Raw genomic sequence first — 22,002 nt, forward strand, 5'->3', positions numbered from 1 at the left:
TATTACAGTCAAGCGGGCTTTCACCTCCGTCCTGTGCGACTAAGCGTGCGGCCAACCAGAAGGCGAGCTTCGCCCAATCCATCCAGATAGGACGCATCTCAAGTTTTATCTTTAGACATTGGAGAAACCGATGTGGCTGCGGGGTGGTGAATCAGCAATTCGAACCTGGCGGGAAATGACCAAGGCGGCTTGTTCTCTAAAGGGAAAAAGGAATACAGTGCATGTCAATTCTAGGCAGTCGCACAATGGAGCTTGTCTCCATTAGCTCAGGTCGTCGGTCTGTGCCGCACCCACTGGGTGTTAACGTCACAAGTCGGTCTACGACATCGACCTGCAGCCTTGTTGCCCCGCCATGTGGACTTGCGCTCTATAATCCCTTCGGATACCCCGACATCTGGTTGAGTAAATAAAAATCCACACCCTTCAGGAAAGCGCAAAGGCCTTTTTTTCTTCTTCTTTTCTTTGGCGATATACTAAGCTTAAGCTACCTTCTGGCATTAGCCAGTTCCGACTCGAAGCACCCCAGTGTTCGCGGCCCGCACCGACCCCGCGCGAGCTTCAACCCCACGAACCCCGGAATATCCGGCATCACCTCAACCACAGGCCGCAAAACCAATACCCCAAGTCACAGTCTTCAAGATGGCCGTGACGGAGCTTGCCCTCCTCCAGTTCAAGGAGTCCTTGACCGAAGAGCTCAAGGAACTCATGGACTACTGCCAGACGGTCCAGGACACCTGGGTCCTGCGCCAGAAGCCCGGCCTGCCACCGTCTCGCATAGACCGCGGCACCGCCATCCTACAGCAGATCGAGGACCCGCGCGTGATTCTGCTAGTAGCACAGTGGGATTCGCCGCAGGCACACGGGGAATGGATAGCGTCGCCCGAGAACCAGAACGTCATGGCCAAACTGAGGCCACATATTCATGTTGAGGGCCCGCAGGGCGTGTTGTTCTTCCATATCGACGCAGCCATCTTTGCGAACCCGACGCGGACACAGGCGACAGAGGACAGCAAGGTCGGAAACGATGAGGAGGCAGCAGGGACAGAGTCGGAGTCAAAGGATAAGTCACCAGAAGTCCCAACCCCGGAGGAGAGCAAAGCAGAAGGAAAGAAGAAAGCGGTAGACGAACCACTTTCACTGCTGACAGCGCCGGTTCTCAGCGTCGGGCGCTTCGGGGTGCGTTCGGAGTGCAAAGAAGAGTTCGTCAAGAAGTACGCTGAGGCCAAGTGGGTTGTTGAGGACTACTCGAAACCGTATCCCGTACGCGGCGGGTGGCGGATCGAGAGGGCCGCCGAGAACCTGGAGGAGTATGTCATGTACTGCGGGTGGTCGTCCGTAGAGCAGCACAAGGAGATTGCGCAACAGGAAGGATTCAAGGAGTGGGCTGGTATCCAGGAGTTTGTGACGGGAACGGACATTTGGCACTACCAAAGAATCATGTAATTTTACTGCCGCTACTGGCCTCGGTTGGGGAGGCGCGCAGACGAAGTGAAGAACCACGACATGATTTGTTGACTCTGAGCCACAGTGGCCGGCTGCGGGATCTGGCAGAGAAGCACGTTCTTGGGAAGCCCCTAGGAAAGGTGCATGCAAAGGGAGGAACAATCAATCCGCGCATCTCAATCAGGCGTCTTTTTGTTGTTCAACGGTTTCTTCATTGGCGAAATATCTGACTAGCAGAGTAGACAGTCCATTTCATCTGCAATTGCCTAGGTAATCCCTCGACGCCATATTTGTGTGTAAAATCAACAGATTTCCGCTCTCCTCTTTCGAGGAGAAATAGATAAACCGTCACTTTCAATCCCCAAGGACCGACCGGCCAGATGCGCAAAACGCAAGCCCCCACAAACCCAGGGGAATCAAAATCATTCCATTGACCTCATGACAGGCTGCTCATGCATGCTTTTCTAATACCCCATCGAAGCAGTTTTGACGAATTTTTCGGGTAGGAGTCGCTTATGCGGACTTGCCCTTAGGGTTCTTCTTAGGAACGTCCTTGATCTGGAGCTCTGTTTGAGAGGGGACATTTGGTTAGCTTCGGTTAATTTCTGGTGTTCTCCCCTTGGTCTACAGCAAAGAGTTTCCCGCGGGGGGTCGACTAGAGAGAGAAAGACATACGAGGGGGGAGGGACTGCTTGAGCTTCTCGGCCTTCTCGGAGTCCTTGAGAACAAGGGTGTAGAGGTGGCGCTGGCAGCGAACCTTGAACTTGATCTGGGAGTTCTTGCGGTTGCGCTTGATGCGAGCGGCTATTGAAAACGACGTTAGAATCTCAATTCTTGTTTCCGCAACAGGCCCGTTCCCAATCATCGGTGAAGATTATTCGTCGTCAAGGGCCTCGTTGGCGGGGGGTTGGAATTTTGCATACAGGAAGCGTCCGTTCTCCGGGCAATCTCAATGAACTGTGCATGCAATGATTAGCCATTTCTCTCCAAAATTGGAGCATCCGTGCTGATGCGAATAAACTGTCGTACCTGCTTGATATCACCGATTTCCTTAGGCATCTTGGCGGTATTGGGGGGTTTGGCGACAACGAGGGGGTCTTGTCTGGTCGATTGGTGATTTTGTCGTGAGACTTTCGTGGGTTTTTTGGGTGGAAAATTGATTTTGTGGGATGGACCTCTGGCGCTCGCCGTGTGCGGGTGCACGGACCATCTCGTCTTTCTGAACCCAGGTGCGCCTGACGAGGCGGACCTTATCTTATCGTGCGTACCAGACTTGTCGGGGGTTTCGCCCCGACAGCGCCGATGCCAGGTCCCCGCCCCGCCTTATTGCTCCTAGGGACTGGCCACAGCAGGCAGGCAACCATCATGTCCAGTCCCAGGGTTTGGACGTCACCTGTGGCTTGACGCGTCACCCCGAAGCTCTCGGGCAAACGTGGCGCTTGACACCTCGGCCTGGACCTTGGCACGAGTTGACGACGCTTCATCTCAAACCAGCTTGCTAACACGTTGCTACAACCCTATTTTCTCGTCGTGTCCCCTCACATATATCTGGCGCTTGTACATAGGAGTAGAAGCCCGAGGTTCTATCCATCTGACACACCACAACGTAAACGCACAGCCACACACACTAGGTTGCGACAAGATGCCTACACCACTAGACAATGCCCTGAAGTCCAAAGTTAGTTCACCTCTTTGACTGTCTTTTCAAATTGCTAATACGCAGCGCCATAGAATGCGGTACTTGGTGAGTTTGCCGGTGTAAGAATCAATTAAAATTCCCCCAGTTGACTTACAGCCAATCCAGCATTTGGTGGTTTGGTGACGGCGGTAACTCTATGGGCCATATATGGTGGTGAGATGTTCCCTGCAGGCCCAGATCCAACAGGCAATCCTGAAGAATGGACCAGGGAGGAAATGAGAAGATGGCTAGCTGCGGTACGTGTATCCTGGCGGTTATCCGCCTGTAATCGCCGTTACTCATATGTTCACAGCGAAATCTGTTCCCTCAGGAGTCCGATACAAGAGAGGAGCTCCTGGCAAGAGTGTTGGCTAATATGAGAGCTCCAAGACGGTAAAGATGAGGACTTTTTAAACTTTAACTTAGGGAATTGATTAATGAACCGAGCTTGGACTGTCATGATTATCAGATCATTCACTCCTAGTGTTTTCTCGTTGACAAGGAGATATTACCCAATTCTCTGCAGGCAATAGAATTTTACAAAACTTTCATAGAGTCACACTATAGTAGTTCTTGATGCCTTTGCACCGAGATCAATCAATCCCCTTACAACTCATCCCTTCCTGTAGTCTTTCCAGCGGTAGGCTCGTCTGTTGTGACTTTGCTCGTGGACTTCCAGTTGAGAGCATTAAGACGCTCCGACAGATGCGGGTGAGAGAAGTGGTAAGTCGCGTACATCCAGTCAGCGTCCATGGAGCTGAGGTTTTGGATCTGGAGCTTGAGAAGCGATCTTGCCAGCTCGGCAGAGTAGCCAAGCTTCTGAGCGAATGCATCGGCCTGGAACTCGTACTTGCGGCTCAAAATGTTCATGAGCAACTTGACAACAGTATCCATGGGCGAGAGAGCATCGGAGAAGAGGATGAAGCCAATGATGATGGGATGCTCAGTGAGGAAACCAAAGTCGGCATATAAGGAGTTGTTGCTGATGAAGACAGAGAAGAGAGCGAAGATGTAGAGGAAGTGGGCCTAAGTGGGGGGTTAGCTGCTGAAGACATGTCGCACGAACGACTCTTGACGCATACCTGAGAGATTCCGAAAAGTCGGGTGGTGTGACCCAGACTCCAGTGACCCAGCTCGTGGGCGAGAACAGCGACAACCTCCTGCGTCTCACTCTTCTCGATGAGGGTATCGTAAATGACGATGTGCTTCTTCCAGGGGAGACCAAAGAAATAGGCGTTGCTGTGGGCGCTACGCTTGCTGCCGTCGATGACATAAAGCTCGTGAAGGGGGAAGTTCAAGCTCTTGGCCAGGCTCTCGACGCCGTTCTTCAGCTCGCCCTCTTCCAAAGGCGACAGCTTGTTGAACAGAGGGAGGATGGCAATAGGGTAGATGGTAATCATGAACACTTGCAGGCCAGCAGCGAAGGCCCAGAGGTAGAAAAAGAACTGGTTGCCAGTCTTCTTGACAATGGAGAGGAAACCAGCAAGGATCGGGGGAGCGATGACAAATGCGAGCAGCTGGGACTTGATCATATCGGTAATGAAGAGCTTGGGCGTCTGCTTGTTGAAGCCGAACTTCTCCTCTAGCACGAAGGTTTGGTATACTGAACCAGGTAGCGAGAGAATCTGCTGGATGAAGATGAAGGCGAGGACAAAGACGATGGACTGAGATATCTCGCCGGTGAATCGCTCCGGCGCGAACTTCAGCAGCAGGTTACCGGACCAGGACCACAGCTTGGGAAGGACGTCGAATTGAATGAAGGCGATGTTCTGGATCTGACCCCAGAGACCATTGATGAAGCCGAATTCGGCTTTAGCGCGACCGTAGGCTTGAGACTTGTCGAATACATCCTGTGAGACTTCCTGTTCGAGAACTTTGGGAGGCTTCGTGTTCTTGAGGACTGAGTATTGGCGAAGCGAGAGCAGGCTCTCGAAAACGAACTGGCCAACCGAGAAGCCGAGAATGAGGCGCTTCCACGGGAAAAGGGGGCGGTCCAAAAACCGAGCGAGGCGCTGGAGAAAATCCATATTGCCCGCTTTGCTTCCTGAGTCTGGACGGATTGCAAAGGAGGGACGAGAATAAAGATGATGCTTGAAGAAAGAGGGCCGGCCGCCGAACCTTGTCGCAAGCTGGCAAGCAGACCAAGACGGCAGCTTACCTCAGGCAAGCTGTCCACAGTGACCTTGGCCTCCAGATGACTAAGTGGGGCACCCGAGCTGCGGTCGGAGCTTATGGAAGCCGGCAGCATCGGTGATTGGTTCGAGAAACTCTGGCTAACCTCAACTTTAATTGGCTGAAACAGCCGCCACATGCAATGTCCAGAGGGAAGCCACCCCGTCTATAGGGCCCCGTTTGGTGCATGAGCCGCGGGAACTCCCGTTCAATTGCAAGAAAGTCTTCCGCAAAATCTCAAGTTGCTGGTCGTGATCAGTGAGCTCCACGCAGTCCGACTACGACCACTCGATTGCTGCGAAGATGATGCGCCAGCCCATCACAGGCCTGGCGAGGGGCTTTCTCTCCCGACCGACCATTCAACCCGCTCGTCTTGTCGCCCAGACGCTCTCACAAAGGTGAGTCCCGACAGACTACCAATTCCCTCGAAGCATGCGATCAAGGAGCTAACCAATACCAGGACGTTCTCCTCTCTCCCCTCGCTGCGTCCCTCCATCACACCTCTCACATCCGCTTTCCGCCGACCAACGGCCACACCATTTACTCCCTCAACAGTCGATGCCGCCGACGTGGTCCCTCAGAGTGCCATTACGCAGCACCCTGCCATGAGCGCCATGCAGCTCCGCTGCGGCCCTCGTAACACGATGAACAGAAACACCCGCCTAATCCAGAAGCGGAGACACGGCTTTCTTTCGCGCATGAAGAGCAAGGATGGACGTAAGATCGTTGCACGGAGGCGGGCGAAGGGACGCAAGAAGCTGGGTGTCTGATTCGCCATCCCCCAGGGATGCTACGATTACAGCAGAGGAAAACGAAGAAACCATATTTATGGTGCGTGTCGATCAACAAGCAAACAATGTATTTGGTCGAGAGGTTGGGTCTGATACGAGCCATGTGTGCAGCATGGCTGCGGTCAGTTGTCTGCGGAGCGCCGACAATACGTTCAAAGAAAGAATTAGACATCGAGGCCTCCCAGCGAGGTAGTGTTCAATATGTATCAATATGAAGCCAATGTACAACATCTAAAACCACGGGCGTCTTTGATTTCAATGCTGGGCATTGCTAGCTTCACCAGCTGGCAAGGGCAGAGCGTTAGAAGGTCGGGTCCGCCTGCCGGTTATGATGAGTAGCTCGAAGAGCCACCCGAGAACCAAAAGCAACGTGATAGCGGGTTGCTTGCTCGCCTTGAGAGACATATCTCGGGCAGAGACATGAAGAGGTTCTATGTAGATTTATTGGCAGCTGCTGTGAGCCAAGTAAGTTTACGAGACGTTAGAACCCTTTATCTTAAGCATTGCTGGCAACGAGGAACACTCGACTAGATCGTCGCATATAGTTCCAACGCTTAATAGATGAATTACAAGGAACATATCCTCGAATAGTCATCAGGTCAATAATATTGTTGGCCAGGCGTTCGGTTGAATGGTTGGTCGGGTGGTTAAATGCAGAAGTGATTCACTCTCCATCGTGAATGGACCGCCAAAGTCCATAATACTGGTTTTCTCAGTGCTCGGCAACCTGTGCTGCACCTATTCCATCATGATCTATATCATTAATTCCTGTAGAGCCACTGATTCTGAGGTTTACTCAAAAATTTTTGTCACTTGTTGTTGTCGTACTAATGCGTTGAACTGGGCAATTTTTATTTTGTTTTTGCTACGGAGACCCTACCTACAACCACGGCATGGTGAGCTCGAATTATCGAAATTGCCCGCGACTCCTGGCTGATAACAAACCACTTGCTCAGAGAACAATATTGTAGAGGTATGAACTGTGCCCGTGTCACATGACTGACGCGGTCAGGGATTCGGTATCCACGGCTGATAAACATTACAGCATACTTAAGGGGGAGCGAGCACGTCCGTACATATTATAAAACCGATTACCTCATGGCTGGGCGTTTATGTTAGACTTCAGAAGTGACGACACAGAATCCCCCCTCAGCTCTCACAAAGACGACATAATATAAACCGCTTCATTTTGGATTTTGGATTTTTATTCATATCTTACTTTGACGTCCGCCAACTCCCGCCCATTGATATTACGCATATAGTCAGAATGCCTCCTAAAAGACAATCCAATACTAGCGAGACCGGTGCGGCCTCGGGCGCTACTAAGAAGACAAAGACCACTACTGCCACTGATGTATGTGAGGCTCCCAACGAAACCCGATGGTCCACCAAGAGCAATCGCTGGTCCGCCGTGTCGGCATCGCGCAACGCCGACTATGACTACAAGAAAGCCATGGGGGACATCGAAGACGCTTACACATACACGTGCAGGTGTGCCTTCGGAACCAAGCATGCAGACGACGAGGATGATGAAGAGGATGATGAGGACGACGAGGATGACGAGGGTGGTGAGGACGGAAAACAACCCAAGGCCAAATGCGACGGTGGAAAGACTTGTCTGTGTACCAAACCCGCTGCAGACCACCCGGATGCCCCCTTCGTCATCATGAACGCCGGGTATCGCAAACTCATGACCCAGCAAATCCACTGCCAGGTTCGCGACCCTGACTCTTTCAGAATGTATACCTACAATGACCACTCGGCCTACGGTGTCCTGCAAGTCATCCAGAACCTTGTCCTCGATTTCGAAGAGGCCAAGGACAACTGGAAGGAGCAATGGGTCATCTGCGAGGCCCTGGCTCCCTTCATTTGGTATCTGACCGGCGGCGACTTCGCTATGTGTGTTTCTCCCTTTCCCACTTGAACGAGAGATGCAGTCGGCTAACATGTTCCATCAAAAGGGCCGACGATGGCGAGTTCGTCAATAAGACTGCAAAGCTCATCGGGAACCTCTTCCTCGCCACGCTTGCCAGGTTGGAGCGTGAGGGCGTCATGGCCCCTGACTCTGAAGTCAAGGATCTTGGCAACGTCATGGCTGGTATGATCAAGGTCGCCAACACCTTCCGCGGGTTTTCCCTCCTGCAGGGTAAGACGCATATCAAAAAGTCCAAGAAGCGCCCCTTTGCCTTCGTACCGGAAAAGTTCGACGACTACGTCGCTGCCTACGCCAAGAAGCACGGCATCACCCTCCGTGGTGTCCCTGGGCTGAAGAGCCTGCTAGAGGATGTCGACGATAACGTTGAACTGCCCACGGCCGAGAAGCACGGCGAGGACCCCTGGGGCTGGGCGGCAGCGTTCGCAGAGTACAAGGCACGCAATAAGATTGGTGGCGACGATCTCGACATTACGTCGTGGTCGAGCGCTGAGCGTAAGAAGGCATCCTTCAATGACAAGGACCCGTTGGGAAAGAAGGAGCTTGATGCCATCAAGCAGGGTATGGTCATGATGCTCGGGTAGTGCAGGCGAGGTTGCTGTTTATGTCGCATGTATTCTTACCATGCTGGCGTTGTTGGGAGTGGGGTTTGAAGCACATGATATCATGCGCGCTACTACAGACTGCAGATTGTTGTCAATTTAACGGGACAAAATATTGACTGTTCTCTGACTATGTTCTCTTAACGCTTATGACGCTAACCTGATTTTCTTACAATAAGCTCGCCAACTGATTGACCTTGCTTTGGTTCGGAAGGCTTAATGCCCAATTTGCGACTCATTCAAGGCAAAGTTCATTGTTTTCGATGATGACGATGTAAATCATTCTTACAGTGTTCTCGTCAAAGAGTCCTTGACAGACGGAGATCAAACAGGGGCTTCCAATCCGTCCTCGCATCCCCCAGAGTTCGTATAACAGGCCAAGAATAACTTATCGCTCGCCTCGCCAATCCAAATCTTGTATTGACCTCCGGGATTCGGTACAATCCAATTCTGGCTGACCACATCCCAGACACTCATATCGCGCCTTGTCAACTTCAGCGTTACAGTAGCACTTTCCCCAGGTGCTAGACTCTTTGTCTTCTCAAAGTCTCGCAGCTGAATCACCGGTGTATCGGGTCCACCACCGGGGAACTGCACGTACGCCTGTGCCGAGGCCTTACCTGAGTATTTCGTGCCTGTGTTGGTCACTTTTACCGAGACAGTGAAAACGATATCAAAGAGCGCCGGGTTGCCGCCTTGAGCACCTCCTGCTACGGGGCCGGGTTTCTGTGCTGTGCTGTAGCCTTCCGGGTACGGGTACTTCTTGGTCTTGGAGCTCTCAACGGCCTCCTTGGCCTCGGATTCCGTGCACCAGGAGTAGATGTACCTGAAGATCTTGTTGAAGCCAGCTGGTGCCACGCCTTCAGTCCAATCGGGGATGGGAGCATCGTACTTCAAAATGCCTTGCTTGGTTGGACGAACTGGCGGAGAGACACTGAGGGGCGTCACGGAGCTGATGATAGCGTTGGAGAAAGAGAAGGTCGTGTAGCTTAACCCGTGACCAAAAGCAAAGCGCGGTTTGATGCCATTCTTGTTGAGGTAGCGGTAATCGATATAGAGGCCCTCAGAGAAGGTATCTTGAGGTTGGCCGAGGGACCCTCCAACTAGCTGGGTAACGGAGGCAGGTAGGTCGGATTCTTTCTTGGTCATGCTATAGGGGAGGTGACCAGAAGGGGATGCGCTACCAAAAACAATGTTGGCAAGAGACTCGCCTGCCTCCTGGCCGGGTAAGTGAGCTACTAGGACAGATTTAACGCTGGGGATGTCAATCCACTCGTCTACAAGAATCGGTCCGACTGTATGGATAACGACCACGACGTTTGCATACTTCGCGGCGACGTCCTTGACGAGCTTGTTGCCATTGTGCCAGGCGTCAAGTCCAGAAGCACTGCGGTCTCCGTTGTTGCCTTCGACAACGTATGAATTCTCGCCAGCGTCCGAGGTGAGGAAAACGAACGCCACATCGTCCGCCGTCGGAGCCGGTACCGAAGGGAAAGAATCGGTGTTATAGAACACGACGTTGCCAGCCCTCTTCTTGAAAGCAGCAAGAGGGTCGTCCAGGTATTCGTAATCAACAGTTCCCGAACCCCAACCAATGCCGAGGAGGCCCTTGTTGCAGCTTCTATCGACACAAGCATTGGGGCCGTCGGGATTTGTTTGAGCGCCCGTGCCGAATAATTTGATCGATCCAGACGTCTTTATAGGTAGAAGACTATCTGCGTTCTTGAGCAAGGTAATGGCCTCTTGTGCGACTTGTCTTGCCACGAGGTAGTGGTTGTCCTGTACTCTGACGAATTCGTTGACGACACCACCGGGGGAGAAGGGCCATGCTCCTGGGTATAGGTCACCTTCTCGGTTGCGAGTTCCCGTGGCGAAGTTGAGCAAGGGGAAACCTTGGTCTTGTCCCATCTGGTACCAAGTTGCAACGACTCTTGTGGCCATGTCGTTGAGACGATCCACAGGAACAGACCCGTTCAATACGGCTCTGGTAAGATCATACATCCAGTAGCTGTAGCCTGTCAATGGCACTTGCTGGTCACCCGGGGCGTTAAAATCCAAACCCGCGAGAGCAGAGCTGACGCCTCCCATATGAGACAACCAATCGCTCATCACAAGCCCTTGAAAGCCGAGCTCGTCTTTCAGAATGCCATTGATCAGGTAACTGTTCTGAACACAGGCAGAACCATTAACCTTTCTCATTGTCAGTTGATATACTGAGCAGAAATGATGGGTTTGATTCCCTTACTGCGTTGTATGCCGTCATGACGGAGCCCACTCCTTCACGCACGCCCTCTGCAAATGGCCAGAGATACAATTCATGCAGCGTTCGATCGTCTATTCGGTCAATGACCCAAGTGCCTAAACGAGGGTGGAGGAAGCTCACCAATATTTGCACTGTAACCCTGCTGAAGCGGATTGTACATGCGGTACATCTCCTGCTCATTTCCCACGAAGTGCTTGATCGTGGCAATGACGCCCTGCTCCTGCACGCCTCTAATCGTCAACGAAGCAGCCTTACCCTGTAATACTGGATCCGCGCCAAAACCCTCCCAGTTCCTGCCGCCCTTGGGCTTTCGACCGATAGGTCCCACGCTCGGTCCCAGGTAGATGTTGGCACCTTTGCCACGGAACTCTTTACCAATGGCAACTCCCCGAGCATACATTAAGTCTTTGTCAAAAGTAGCGCCAGTCGTTATCCCTGACGGGAACACCGTGACATTGTCAGCTTGACGAAGGCCAGTTGCCGAGTCTGCAAGGCATAACTGAGGGAACCCAACGCGGAGAGCGCTGCCAGAATTTCCGACGCAGCGGCTTTAGCCTAGTTAGCAAAAGCTGATGAGGATGTTGGGGAAATCGTACCCTAACAAGGGGGTTAGCTGGGCCAAGCATTATATGCGCTCTTTAACATACCCATGAAGATACCAGTGCCAGAGGTAATGTTCGTCTTCTCGGCTAGAGTCATTCTATCGACGAGAGCTTTCGCTCTTTTGTAGCTGTCCGACCAGCCTGACGTCCACCCGCCGTACGGTGCTGGATAGTAAGGTGCAGCGACATACCCAGCAGGGACATCATCTCTGGGAGCTATCACGGCGCCATCGCCCAGGGACACTTGGCTGGCGAGGATAGCTATGGCGATAGACTTGACAGAGAATGCAGTCGCCATGTCGTCGGTCGTTTTTTGATACTATTTACTGAGCTGCGTATGATGGCAGAACCAAACGCTGAAAATTCACGGCACTACAGCGTTAGATCAACGCAAGCAGATGATTAAGAACTACTGGGAGGCAGGCCTTGTGATCACCACGACGACTTATATACAAATCGTGGCGCCTGATCTCCTGACACTAGCTCACTTCTCATGGTGACCAAAACGCCAATCACCGGCTCAAAGCTCGAGTGGTATGAGAGGCAACCGATGAGATAGACAATCTACTTGGCAGCTCCCTGAACTACCACGGCCGCAGGGATATGCGGGAAGATAACTGACTGCTCATAGATGTCCCGTCATCAAGCAGAAGGGAGGCCTATGGGCACGAGAACGGTCACACATTGCAACGCTTCATGGTTCGGGCAGCTCTTTTCGGGCAGCTCGACAGGTCTATTCGGGCCTATGCTTGCTAAAAATGAGTGCAGGGTGTTCTATTGACTTTGTCGCTTAGACAGAGGAAGGCGAAAAACGATAACATGAGCGAAAAGCGGGGGAGGTCACTCAGTCGAGATGCCCAAGTTGGTGGTGTCGACTCGGCTTAGGGACCGAGACGGCCTTGCTTCGGGCGGGAGTTGGTAGGTGGAATCTTGGAATGGGGTTAAGCGACGGCATTCGTAGGCCCCGGGCAAAGTAACAGCCGAAGACGATGCGCGAGAGCGGCGCTGACACTTAAGAGTAGCGGTGGATGTGACACAAGATTGGACCATGTAGGAGACCCACGACCAAGGCCCCAAAAGGTTGACCAGGCGGCGTTAATAACCGTAAATGTCGACTACTCCGATCAGAGGTGACACTGACGCGAAGATCTCTCCAGTCTATGCGATGCGTGGCAGGCGGAAATGCGCACCTAGCTGCGAGCGGCCAGTGAATAGTCTCTCATCCATCTGACTCGGCTCCGAAGTTACAAGAGCCGGGCGTTGCATTGCGCGCGTGGCTAGCTGGCAGCTGGCAGATTCCTTGAATGCGTGCATACGGACTCGGCGTGCAGATGGGTGTGGTGGTGGAAACACTTGCCCTCGTGACAGCCAAAAAGACTCCCCCATGTCGAGATGATCGGATCTCGAGCTGTCTTAAGATTAGGATAACCACAAGCGAAGAGCTCCAGGCGGTCGGGACTCCAAACTCGGACCAGTGGCGGGGACAAAAACAGGGAACAGGGATGGCACAGCACAGAGGAATTCGGCTGTTGACTGCAGAAAAGCGGGAACTGGTCGGTGTTAAGAGCCGTTTGTCTGGTTCTGCGCGGGATGAATAGCAAACCATCATGGCGGCAGTGATACGAGGAGCGCCCCGACGGCTGAGTGAGGTGCGGCCAGTCTATCGAAGCGCACGGGACGGTAGCTATGCTGAGTTGTTATTGAGCGGAATGGCCCCAAGAGGAAACTGGGTGCAAGACATGTAAGCGGCTTCAATTAAACGCGACGAAGTACCTCGGCCTTTCATCAACACTGAAGAAGGAAACCGCCTTCTAGAACACTTCATGCCCACACCCCTTTTTTGTGCTTTTTCTGATCAACAGGTACGGGAAGGAAAAAGGTAGGGTGGATGGAACGGGGGAAGAGCAAGAGGGCGAGAGAGGGAGGGCGAGAGCGCGCGAAAGCCAGACTCAAGATGAGCGGAGGAGGCGGCAGCTGGCTGCAAGATTAAGCAGCAGAAGCAGCATGACATAACACTACCGCTGCCCCCAATCCATCCAAGTGCCTTAATCCCACCTCCTACCTCTTTTGTGCCTCCTTCTTACATTAGGTTGCATCTGCCATCCATCCTAGCTGCATCTTCCCGTTCTCAATCACATCCGCATGTCTCATCGACTCTTTAAACTTGGCATCCCGTCATCTTTTCTTGAACCTTCTCTACTGGGCCGATTTACTTACTCAAATTGGAGAACCTGGCATGCCCGTTGCCCGCGTGATTTGTCAAAGGTCCCTTGCCTATCCGTACACCTTCGAGGGCTGCGACATCTGTACACCGCACAGAGAGGCGCTGGATACCTTCTCCCAACTCGACCTCTTCATTGGCAACTCGGCAGAGACTTCCGATTCTCGACTACGGCTGTACTAAGGATTTTGTTGAGCTTTGGCGGGCCTCGTCCAGGGACCGGTCCAGGGGATATCAGACTCGACCAACGGGCAACTCCGCACTGGGACAGCCGCAATTGACCACCAGTTCGTCCTCCTGACAAGGTCTGGCCAACCAGCTTCGCCATCGTCTTCCTCCCGTTTTGGACGCTATTGTTTCGACAGAGCCCAACAGAAGTGGAAAGTGCCCAGCAACACCCCTGTTCAGCTCTGGTCAGGAACCGCCCCTCATTCGATGCCGTTCAATGGGCGGCAAGTCCACTACTATGTATGGAGATGCTTGGCTCACGTGGCGCCTAATGACACCCCGGAATTTCAGACTTATTGAACGGGCATCGAAAGACTCCTTGGTTGATCCTCACTGCCACCCCATCCTCAACTTGCTTTTTCCCCCAGGGGCACTTTCGGATCACACAGGCGCCTCTTTTTGACGGTCCATCACATCCGTGAGATTCTCGCACACATGGTTGGTCTGATTCAAGCTCTCTGTCTCTCTTTTACCACATTCGGTTGGTAACCATGTCGCATGGTTGCTTCCACAAATGCTTGGCCATCTTGACCAGGACAAGGTCTGGTTTTCTGCCGCCTGATGAGGCCACCCAATGGTCAAAGCTGTCTATCCCGCATTGCCGATCCCAGTTGGACTTCTCGAGCTCTCCCCTGCAGATGGAACCACTGTCTCCAAAGAAGAATTCTTCCATTCGCGGCTGGCGCTTTTAGTGCCGATTTGTGCTGCCCGGTGCCTGGTGAAATCTCTCATAGGTGCGGAGAAGTTGCCAGAAAAGTCAAGGCCTTCCTTATTGTTTGCTCTAGCGCCAGAATTTGCGCTCCGGCATGCGTAACCCCAACATTTGCATTGACTTGGTGATGACGCCCCAGCCTCTCGAGGAACACACCTGGAGAGTGGGCGTGTGGTGGACACTCACCACGACCCCTACAGACTGTCCAGGGACACGACTCGTCTTCGTAGATCCACCAGTTTCTACACCCTGCCGCATCCTCTGCTATGTATAAGACGTTGCGGCTGCGTGATTGTGACGGTGTCTTCCGCCTCTCTGTCCGTCGTGCCATCCAGCGAGTATTCAAGTCCTGTTCCTGTTGCCTTGAGTCGTTCTGCCATCGTCATCATGTTGCCCAAGTTGTCCCTTCTTCCTCTGCTGTCCGTCGCAGTCTCGGCGTCTCCCATCCTGGATGCCAGAACCCCGGTGGTTGGCCTCGACGAGAGAGGTAAGCATACTGATGAGAGACGACTGTTTGGGAATAGCTGCTAACTTACCCAGCCGTGACGGTGACTACCGCCGACCTGTCCAACTTTGAGTACTATGTCCAAGTACGAAATCAACACACCCTCCTCCGAGCTCATGAGTTATCACTAACAAGACTGAACAGATGGTGGCCGCAACTTCTTGCAACAGTGAGGCCGCTGCTGGCACAGCCATCACCTGTAGTGCTGACGCTTGCCCCAACGTTGAGGCTAACGGTGGAAAGATAGTCGGTACTTTCTCGTAAGTTATCTCGGCACCTTAGCTTCTTTCATACCTAACTTGGTTTCAGTGGCCTTGTGTCTGGCCTTCAAGGCTTTGTCGGCACGGATCCTGTGCGAAAGAACATTGTCATTGCTATCCGTGGCTCCAAGAACGTCCGGAACTGGATCACCAACATCCTCTTCGGCTTTGACGACTGCGACTTCGTGGACGACTGCAAGGTCCACACCGGCTTCTCCAATGCCTGGGATGAGGTCAAGGATGCCCTCCTGGCCTCCGTCAAGTCTGCCAAGGCCGCCAACCCCAGCTACACCATCGTCGCGACCGGCCACTCGCTCGGCGGTGCTGTCGCTACCATCGCCGGCGCCGATCTCCGTCGGGACGGCTACGCCATCGACATCTACACATATGGCAGCCCCCGCGTTGGCAACGACGCCTTCACCAAGTTTGTCACTGACCAAGCCGGCGCCGAGTACCGCGTTACCCACGTCGATGACCCTGTCCCGCGCCTGCCTCCCATCCTTTTTGGCTACCGCCACACCAGCCCCGAGTATTGGTTGTCCACCGGTAACGCTACCACCGTCGACTACACTGTCGCTGACATTAAGATCTGCGAGGGAGACGCCAGCACCAAGTGCAATGGCGGTACCTTTGGGCTCAACGTTGACGCTCACAAGTACTACCTCCAGAGGACGGGCGATTGCGGTACCGATGGCTTCCAATTCCGCCCGAGAGAGGAGGACATCTCGGATGAGGACCTCGCGGCACGCCTTACAGCCTGGGCTGAGCAAGACATTGAGTACTCCAAGTCTGTGGGCCAGGCCTAAAGGACCTGAGGCGCTTAAGACACTACTTTAACGAAGGTCAAAAGATTATGACGGTGCGATGATGAGAGCACACGAGTGTGCCTCTGGAGTTTTTCATTTTTGGGAAAAGAGGGAAAAGATACCATCCGATGACAGGGGAGGAACCAGGGTTGAATAGCGTCCTCGTTGCTGAAAGATGACGGACCCCCCTTCGAATCGTTCACGTACATAATTACCTAGTATATAATCTACGCCAACCATCTATATGGCCTGCAGTTAATACTTGAGTCCTCATATGGTCTCTCGCTCTCATTCTCACTGTTTTCGACTCTCTTGCTGCATGGTATTGGTAACTCGAGACAACGACATTATTCTAGGCGTTTGATGTGATAGGCCAATGAGTGCTTACGAATATTCCGGGGAGCTATCGGGTCCGGGGGCCAGAATGCCGCCGTGAATGACTCGCAACCAGGCAGCATGGTTCCCGATTGAGCGAGAGGATTAATTTATGGCCTTGGATAGACAATCAAGTGTTTCATCCTACGTTCCGAGAAAGGCATGGCCCATGTTCCACGTATATTGAACTTGGCACCCGGATGAGAGAGAATAGTGTACCGGTAGTTAATTCCCAGCAACGAACCGCTCACCTGAATATGTGGGGCCGAAGAGGTCAGCGACCATGGACATCATCGTCTACCCTCCCGATCACTCACGTTGCAGAGACAGTCGCCACCACCTAATAATAACTGGATCCGACGTCCAGGTGTTCATTGAGCAATGTAGAGCTGACTAGCTGAGGCTGAGACTCTCTACCTAAAGCAAGGTGTAATGGTCATACTCATACATGATGGGGAAAGTTGACTTCTGTAACTGCAGCTACAAAGCCGCCACAGTAAGAAAAGGGGGTATAACAAGAATACGACGCACGCCCTACTCCATAAAAGGGCTGGGCCAAAGTCCCATCTCGTATTCTTTGTTTCCTCAACGCCGCCGAAAATATAACCATAGAAATCGACTTCCGTAAGAAAACATGCTGGAAAGTCGTTGCCTGGTTGCTCAAGATCCACGGAAAAGGAACTGCATGTCCTCGGGGCTGAGAGACTCCATAGCCTTGTCGTCGGCATTGACGGTGGAGTTGATCATGTTTGTCTTCTTCTCCTGAATCAAAACCATGCGGCTCTCGACCGAGTCCTCGATGCAGAGGCGGGTGATGGTGCAAGGCCGTGTCTGGCCAATGCGGTGGCAGCGATCAGCAGACTGCCACTCGGCGGCAGGGTTCCACCAACTGTGATGTCCATGTTAGCGTGTGGTTTTGCGATGAGAGACTAGTAACTTACGGGTCAACAATAAAGACACGCGAAGCCTCTGTCAGGTTCAACGCTACACCTCCAGCCTTGAGAGACACGAGGAAGCATTCGCAATCGGTCTTGGTCATAAAGTGATTGATGGATGCCTGACGCTGCGCGGGGTTCATGCTGCCATCCAGCATGACGGTAGTGATACCAGCACGGCGAAGACGCCATTCGATCAGCTGAAGCATGGACGAGAATTGCGAGAAGATGATAGACTTGTGGGAAGCATTGTCAGAGCGAAGCTTGTGAAGTTCGTGGACGAGAAGCTCAATCTTGGATGAAGATGTCCACTCCTCCATCTTGATTCGATTGATAATCGACGACTTCTTTACGTCGGCCTCGTTCTGTTCAATCTCAGGTTGCTCCAAGTCGATGGCCAGATTAATGTGACACTGAGGGCAGTCCGGCTGGTCTGAAGACATAAGATAGCTTCTAGCACAAGCACGACAGAAGTCATGCTTGCAGCGGCTCTTGATGGCATCCTCGGCCGGCTCGTCGCAAACACAGCAGACGAGAGTGTTTTGGCCACCTGCCGCATTCTTCCTGAGGATTAGATCTGGATGATCTGCAACCTGGCGCATCTGCATGATGAGACCGAAAATGTTGGCGTAGTTGTTGAGCAACACACCCTGGGCGACGTAGGTCTCGAACTTGCGCTGGCCGTTCGTCATGATACTGTTGGCGAAGTCGTTCTCTACCTCGCCAAAGAACTGACGGTTGACGTAGATCTCCTTGACAGGGAGCTCCATGGAGTTGGTGTGATCCTTCTTCAGGCGACGAAGCATGATGCGATCGGTCATCAGGCGAAGCTTTTGGAAAGCCTCTCGTCCCGGTCCCAAGTTACCGAATTTCTGGATGGGGTTGAGCAGCTCCTGGTTAAACAAGGAAACATGCTGCATGCCGGCATGGCCACATGATATGCAGCGATGATCATCGTTCAGGTTCCAGTCGAGGCCGGCGCAAGGACACTGCTTGCAGAGGTACGACGAAAAAGGCTTGACCTGGAGGAAACGAATCAAGGAGAAGAATTCACCAATCCGGTTCTGGAGCGGGGTGCCAGTTAAGCACCATCTATACTCGGTTTTGAGCGCAAAGCACGCCTTTGCCGTCATGGTGGTTCGCGTCTTGACGCTATGGGCCTCATCAAGAATGATGCGATGAAAGTCGATCTGGTGGATCAAACTTCTCTCCTTGTAGATGCCATCCTTGCGGGTGAAGCCCTTCTCTTGCTTCCGATACATGGACTCAAGACTGTTGTACGACATCATGATGACATCGAACTTTTTCAATTCCTTGAGTGTCATCTGCTTCGTCTTGCTCAGGGAACCATGGTAAACGAAGGTCTTGAGTGTGCCATCGGTGTACGCGGCAATCTCAGACTGCCACTGCATCAGGGCAACAGGCGGAACCAAGACCAGAGAGGGCTGCTTGGAGGGGAAGTCGGACATGATCAAAGACACCGCCTGTATAGTCTTGCCGAGTCCCATCTCGTCGCCGAGAAGGCCACCCCTGTGGTCAGTCTTCTCCATGGCAATCATCCATGCGACACCTTCGAGCTGAAAGGGCTTCAGTTGGCGAGAGATCTGTGTGGGCTGGGCAATCTTTTCAGGTCTAATAGCCGGCAAAGCTTCAAGCTCATCCCACATCGTCTTCAGCTCTGGATGGTGGTGCAGCAATCTGTTACGCTCGAGCATGCCCCGACGCTTGGAGCCGTGTTGATAGGCGCGTCGACCGCGGGATTGCCTCGAGATGGCGTTTTGGAGGCGACCATCACTGTCTGAGGCGGCAGCGGTACTGTCAGTGGCATCCGTCACATAGCTTGTGAGACTCGACAAGTCATCTCCATCGTCATCGGGCAGCTCTGCAAGGGCTTCGGGCGGCTGGACAGTCGAAGAGGAGGCTGCTGCAGCCCTGGTTTGTCTGGCAGGCTTCTTGCCCTTGGTAGTCGTTTTTTTAGGCTTGTCATCGACATCGCTTTCCAAGTCGCTGTCATCCGCTGCAAAGACCTCTTCAGAATCCTCATCCATTGCCATGGGCTCGGCCAATTCATCATCGTCATCGGAGTCAAGGACGGCCTTCTTCTGCTTCTTGGCCGGTCGCTGCGGAGAAGAAGCAATTCTTCTGTGAGATCGGCCGCGACCACGCGCTTTGGCCGGCACAGAGACAGAATCCTCCTCGTCCATTTCGTCGTCACTATCTGCGACAATAGCCTTGGAAGAAGCCGACCTAAGACTGCGCCTGCCATGTTGCCGTTGCGAATGAGAGGTAGCAGGAAGGTGGGTGACTTCCGACTTGTATTCCTCTTCTTGAAGGCGTTTGGCGAGGTCGGCATCAGAGATACCGGCAGTGGCTTTGCGGTTCTCCTCGTTCTGCAGACGACGAGCAACAATGGCATCGCGATCGTTATCAGAGAAGTCTTCTTCTTCATCGTCGCTGTCTCCAACCTCGAAGCGCTTGCGTTTGCTGGCAGGCTTCATCGAATACTGGCTCCGACGAAGGGCACGCTCATTGGAGAGATCTGCTGCGCTAGGGAGATGAATCTCGATCTTGGAGTTTGACTTGCGAGATCTAAGGGAGGAGCTCTTTAGGCCTCCTCCGTCTGCGGAGATAGACGGGGCAGGTGTTGCGACATTGCTGGTCGCAGGGGTGGAGTCCTCACTGGCTGAGGTCAAGTCGGCCGAGGCCGCAGCAGACGGAGCCGAAGAAGCTGAATCATTGGCAAGTGAAGAAGCCTTGCTAGGTCGGCCCCGGCCTCTCTTCACAGTGGAAGGAGCTGAAGTCGCAGAAGGCGCAGGAGGCGCAGAAGCTGCAAGGTTCTTAGACGATGAAGATCTGGTGATGCGACCAGTACCAGTGGTAGGCACGGAGTCGGGGGAGTCTGAGAATCGCGTTAATTGATGATTGTTCTGATTTCAATTGCGCCAGCCGTCCAAGGTTCGGTGACGTTTAAAGTCCAAAGACGGACAATGGGAGCACATACCGGCTTGAGTGGAAGCCAAGCTTTCTCTCCCGGCAGCAGCGAGAGAACGACCACGACGGCCAGACATGTTGATCGTATTTCTTGACCTTTTGGCAGACACAAAAATGTCCCACGATCGTGGCCTGTGAATTGAAAGGAAGAAAAGGACCCCTTGGGCTTTGTGATTTGTGCAGAGATGAAAGTTTGGGCGTGCAGAAGGAACAGATGAGATGGGATGGGATGGGCGGGACAAAGGTTGGCTGGCAAGTGGTGGCGAACAGTGTCAGTGCTTATCGCCGAAGAAGCTTGGAGACTGTGCACAGCTAACTCAGGTACTTGGCGAGTGGGCAAGATGGGGATTGCTGGTTAGCAACAGGGGGAAATAAAGAGAAAATTGTGCGGCCTTGAGCGACAGCAATTTAGCTGAACAGCTGCAGTCCAAGCGGCAAGATGAGAAAAGAAAGGAAAAAAGGGCAAGTGGTGGGTGAAAAGATTGAGGGAAAGGATGCCTTGCCACCAACGACTCCTTTTCGTGCAGCAAGCTAAGAAAAGGCCAATGGTAAGAGGAAAGTGGGAGGGAGGAATTCTGAGACGCGTTCTTTGACTGGCGGGCTCTTTACACGAAGTCACATGATCTCTTTGTCAGGGACGGCAGGCGTCTAGATGCAGGGGCTACTGCCTAAAACCTTGTTAGCTGGTCCCTATAAAAGCTCTAAATGCAGGCGGAATGATGGTGCAGGCACTCTGCTGCACGAAGAGAGGCGGACATGCAGGTAGCTAGTCCATCTACGTCACATCATGACTGCTTTCATGCCATTGGCAATGTGGGCAAGGAAGAGGGAGAAATAATCTATATACAGCCATGGCCAAAAAGGAGATTCTTCAACCATTGGGAACCGTCCATCTCATCTCAAATCGGAAAGCTGTTGATGCTGAAGCCCCGATCCCCATGTCACTGTAAGCCGTAAACCCCGTCCAGTGTGACGACGATTCGATTTGGAGCGATCGATCCCGCTCCCCGACGTCTCCGGCGCAGTGGCGCCTGTCCACCTGCCCCACGCCTTACTTCCCTTCCCTTCCCGTTGACTTACGTGCCCCACTTCAATTAAACCCCTGGCAGCTGCCTAACCTACAGTCTTTTTGTCACTGACGCACGCCCTTCTCGCACGGCCCTTTTTCACCATTGCACCACCTCCACACCTGCTGTACTGCCCAGGGTGGCAATCACTAATACAGTGCGAAGTGGGTTAGCTCCCCAGAAGCCTCAAGTGCAGGTGAAGCAAGGTGAGCTTCTTGGACAGAGGGGAAAAGGTACCTCACCTCTCGCTACCTCCATTCAAGCCTTTGCCGCTCCTTCCTACCTATTTTGCCCCCCAACGACACATCGCAAAGAACCTTGCCAAATTTTGGAGGGTCCCTCGAGACTAAATTCCCAAAAGGCTTTTTTTCATTTTTACTTCTTCGAAAGATTCTAGAAGCCGATGCCCCTTTCCATC

General features: G+C 52.9%; 8 protein-coding genes across 8 annotated transcripts; 4 read left to right on the plus strand and 4 right to left on the minus strand.

Annotated features, from left to right (window-relative positions):
- Positions 1-639: 639 nt before the first annotated feature.
- EsH8_III_000469 (uncharacterized protein) lies at positions 640-1,443 on the plus strand (the record flags this gene model as incomplete). Its single annotated transcript, XM_083262194.1, has 1 exon — positions 640-1,443. The coding sequence occupies one exon, from the start codon at positions 640-642 to the stop codon at positions 1,441-1,443; it is 804 nt and encodes a 267-aa protein (XP_083122681.1).
- A 513-nt stretch (positions 1,444-1,956) lies between these two features.
- Positions 1,957-2,502, minus strand: EsH8_III_000470 (60S ribosomal protein eL38; the record flags this gene model as incomplete). The annotated part of the gene is made up of 4 exons (XM_083262195.1): positions 1,957-2,009; positions 2,119-2,247; positions 2,367-2,400; positions 2,473-2,502. The coding sequence occupies 4 exons, from the start codon at positions 2,500-2,502 to the stop codon at positions 1,957-1,959; spliced, it is 246 nt and encodes an 81-aa protein (XP_083122682.1).
- A 1,225-nt stretch (positions 2,503-3,727) lies between these two features.
- On the minus strand, positions 3,728-5,148 carry EsH8_III_000471 (zinc metalloprotease; the record flags this gene model as incomplete). Its single annotated transcript, XM_083262196.1, has 2 exons — positions 3,728-4,147; positions 4,204-5,148. 2 exons carry the CDS (start codon positions 5,146-5,148, stop codon positions 3,728-3,730), a joined length of 1,365 nt encoding a protein of 454 aa, XP_083122683.1.
- Positions 5,149-5,596: 448 nt separating this feature from the next.
- On the plus strand, positions 5,597-6,063 carry EsH8_III_000472 (bL34 family ribosomal protein; the record flags this gene model as incomplete). Its single annotated transcript, XM_083262197.1, has 2 exons — positions 5,597-5,691; positions 5,754-6,063. The coding sequence occupies 2 exons, from the start codon at positions 5,597-5,599 to the stop codon at positions 6,061-6,063; spliced, it is 405 nt and encodes a 134-aa protein (XP_083122684.1).
- Positions 6,064-7,351: 1,288 nt separating this feature from the next.
- On the plus strand, positions 7,352-8,601 carry EsH8_III_000473 (uncharacterized protein; the record flags this gene model as incomplete). The annotated part of the gene is made up of 2 exons (XM_083262198.1): positions 7,352-7,983; positions 8,046-8,601. The coding sequence occupies 2 exons, from the start codon at positions 7,352-7,354 to the stop codon at positions 8,599-8,601; spliced, it is 1,188 nt and encodes a 395-aa protein (XP_083122685.1).
- A 342-nt stretch (positions 8,602-8,943) lies between these two features.
- EsH8_III_000474 (glycosyl hydrolase family 3 N terminal domain-containing protein) lies at positions 8,944-11,782 on the minus strand (the record flags this gene model as incomplete). Its single annotated transcript, XM_083262199.1, has 5 exons — positions 8,944-10,809; positions 10,865-10,953; positions 11,003-11,317; positions 11,383-11,430; positions 11,530-11,782. The coding sequence occupies 5 exons, from the start codon at positions 11,780-11,782 to the stop codon at positions 8,944-8,946; spliced, it is 2,571 nt and encodes an 856-aa protein (XP_083122686.1).
- Positions 11,783-15,032: 3,250 nt separating this feature from the next.
- EsH8_III_000475 (Alpha/Beta hydrolase protein) lies at positions 15,033-16,216 on the plus strand (the record flags this gene model as incomplete). Its single annotated transcript, XM_083262200.1, has 4 exons — positions 15,033-15,132; positions 15,186-15,235; positions 15,295-15,410; positions 15,460-16,216. 4 exons carry the CDS (start codon positions 15,033-15,035, stop codon positions 16,214-16,216), a joined length of 1,023 nt encoding a protein of 340 aa, XP_083122687.1.
- A 1,035-nt stretch (positions 16,217-17,251) lies between these two features.
- Positions 17,252-20,594, minus strand: EsH8_III_000476 (SNF2 family N-terminal domain-containing protein; the record flags this gene model as incomplete). The annotated part of the gene is made up of 3 exons (XM_083262201.1): positions 17,252-17,480; positions 17,533-20,425; positions 20,528-20,594. The coding sequence occupies 3 exons, from the start codon at positions 20,592-20,594 to the stop codon at positions 17,252-17,254; spliced, it is 3,189 nt and encodes a 1,062-aa protein (XP_083122688.1).
- Between the last annotated feature and the right edge of the window lie 1,408 nt (positions 20,595-22,002).

Source organism: Colletotrichum jinshuiense, chromosome 3 (genome assembly GCF_051148585.1).
Source record: "Colletotrichum jinshuiense chromosome 3, complete sequence".
Classification (NCBI taxonomy): domain Eukaryota; kingdom Fungi; phylum Ascomycota; class Sordariomycetes; order Glomerellales; family Glomerellaceae; genus Colletotrichum; species Colletotrichum jinshuiense.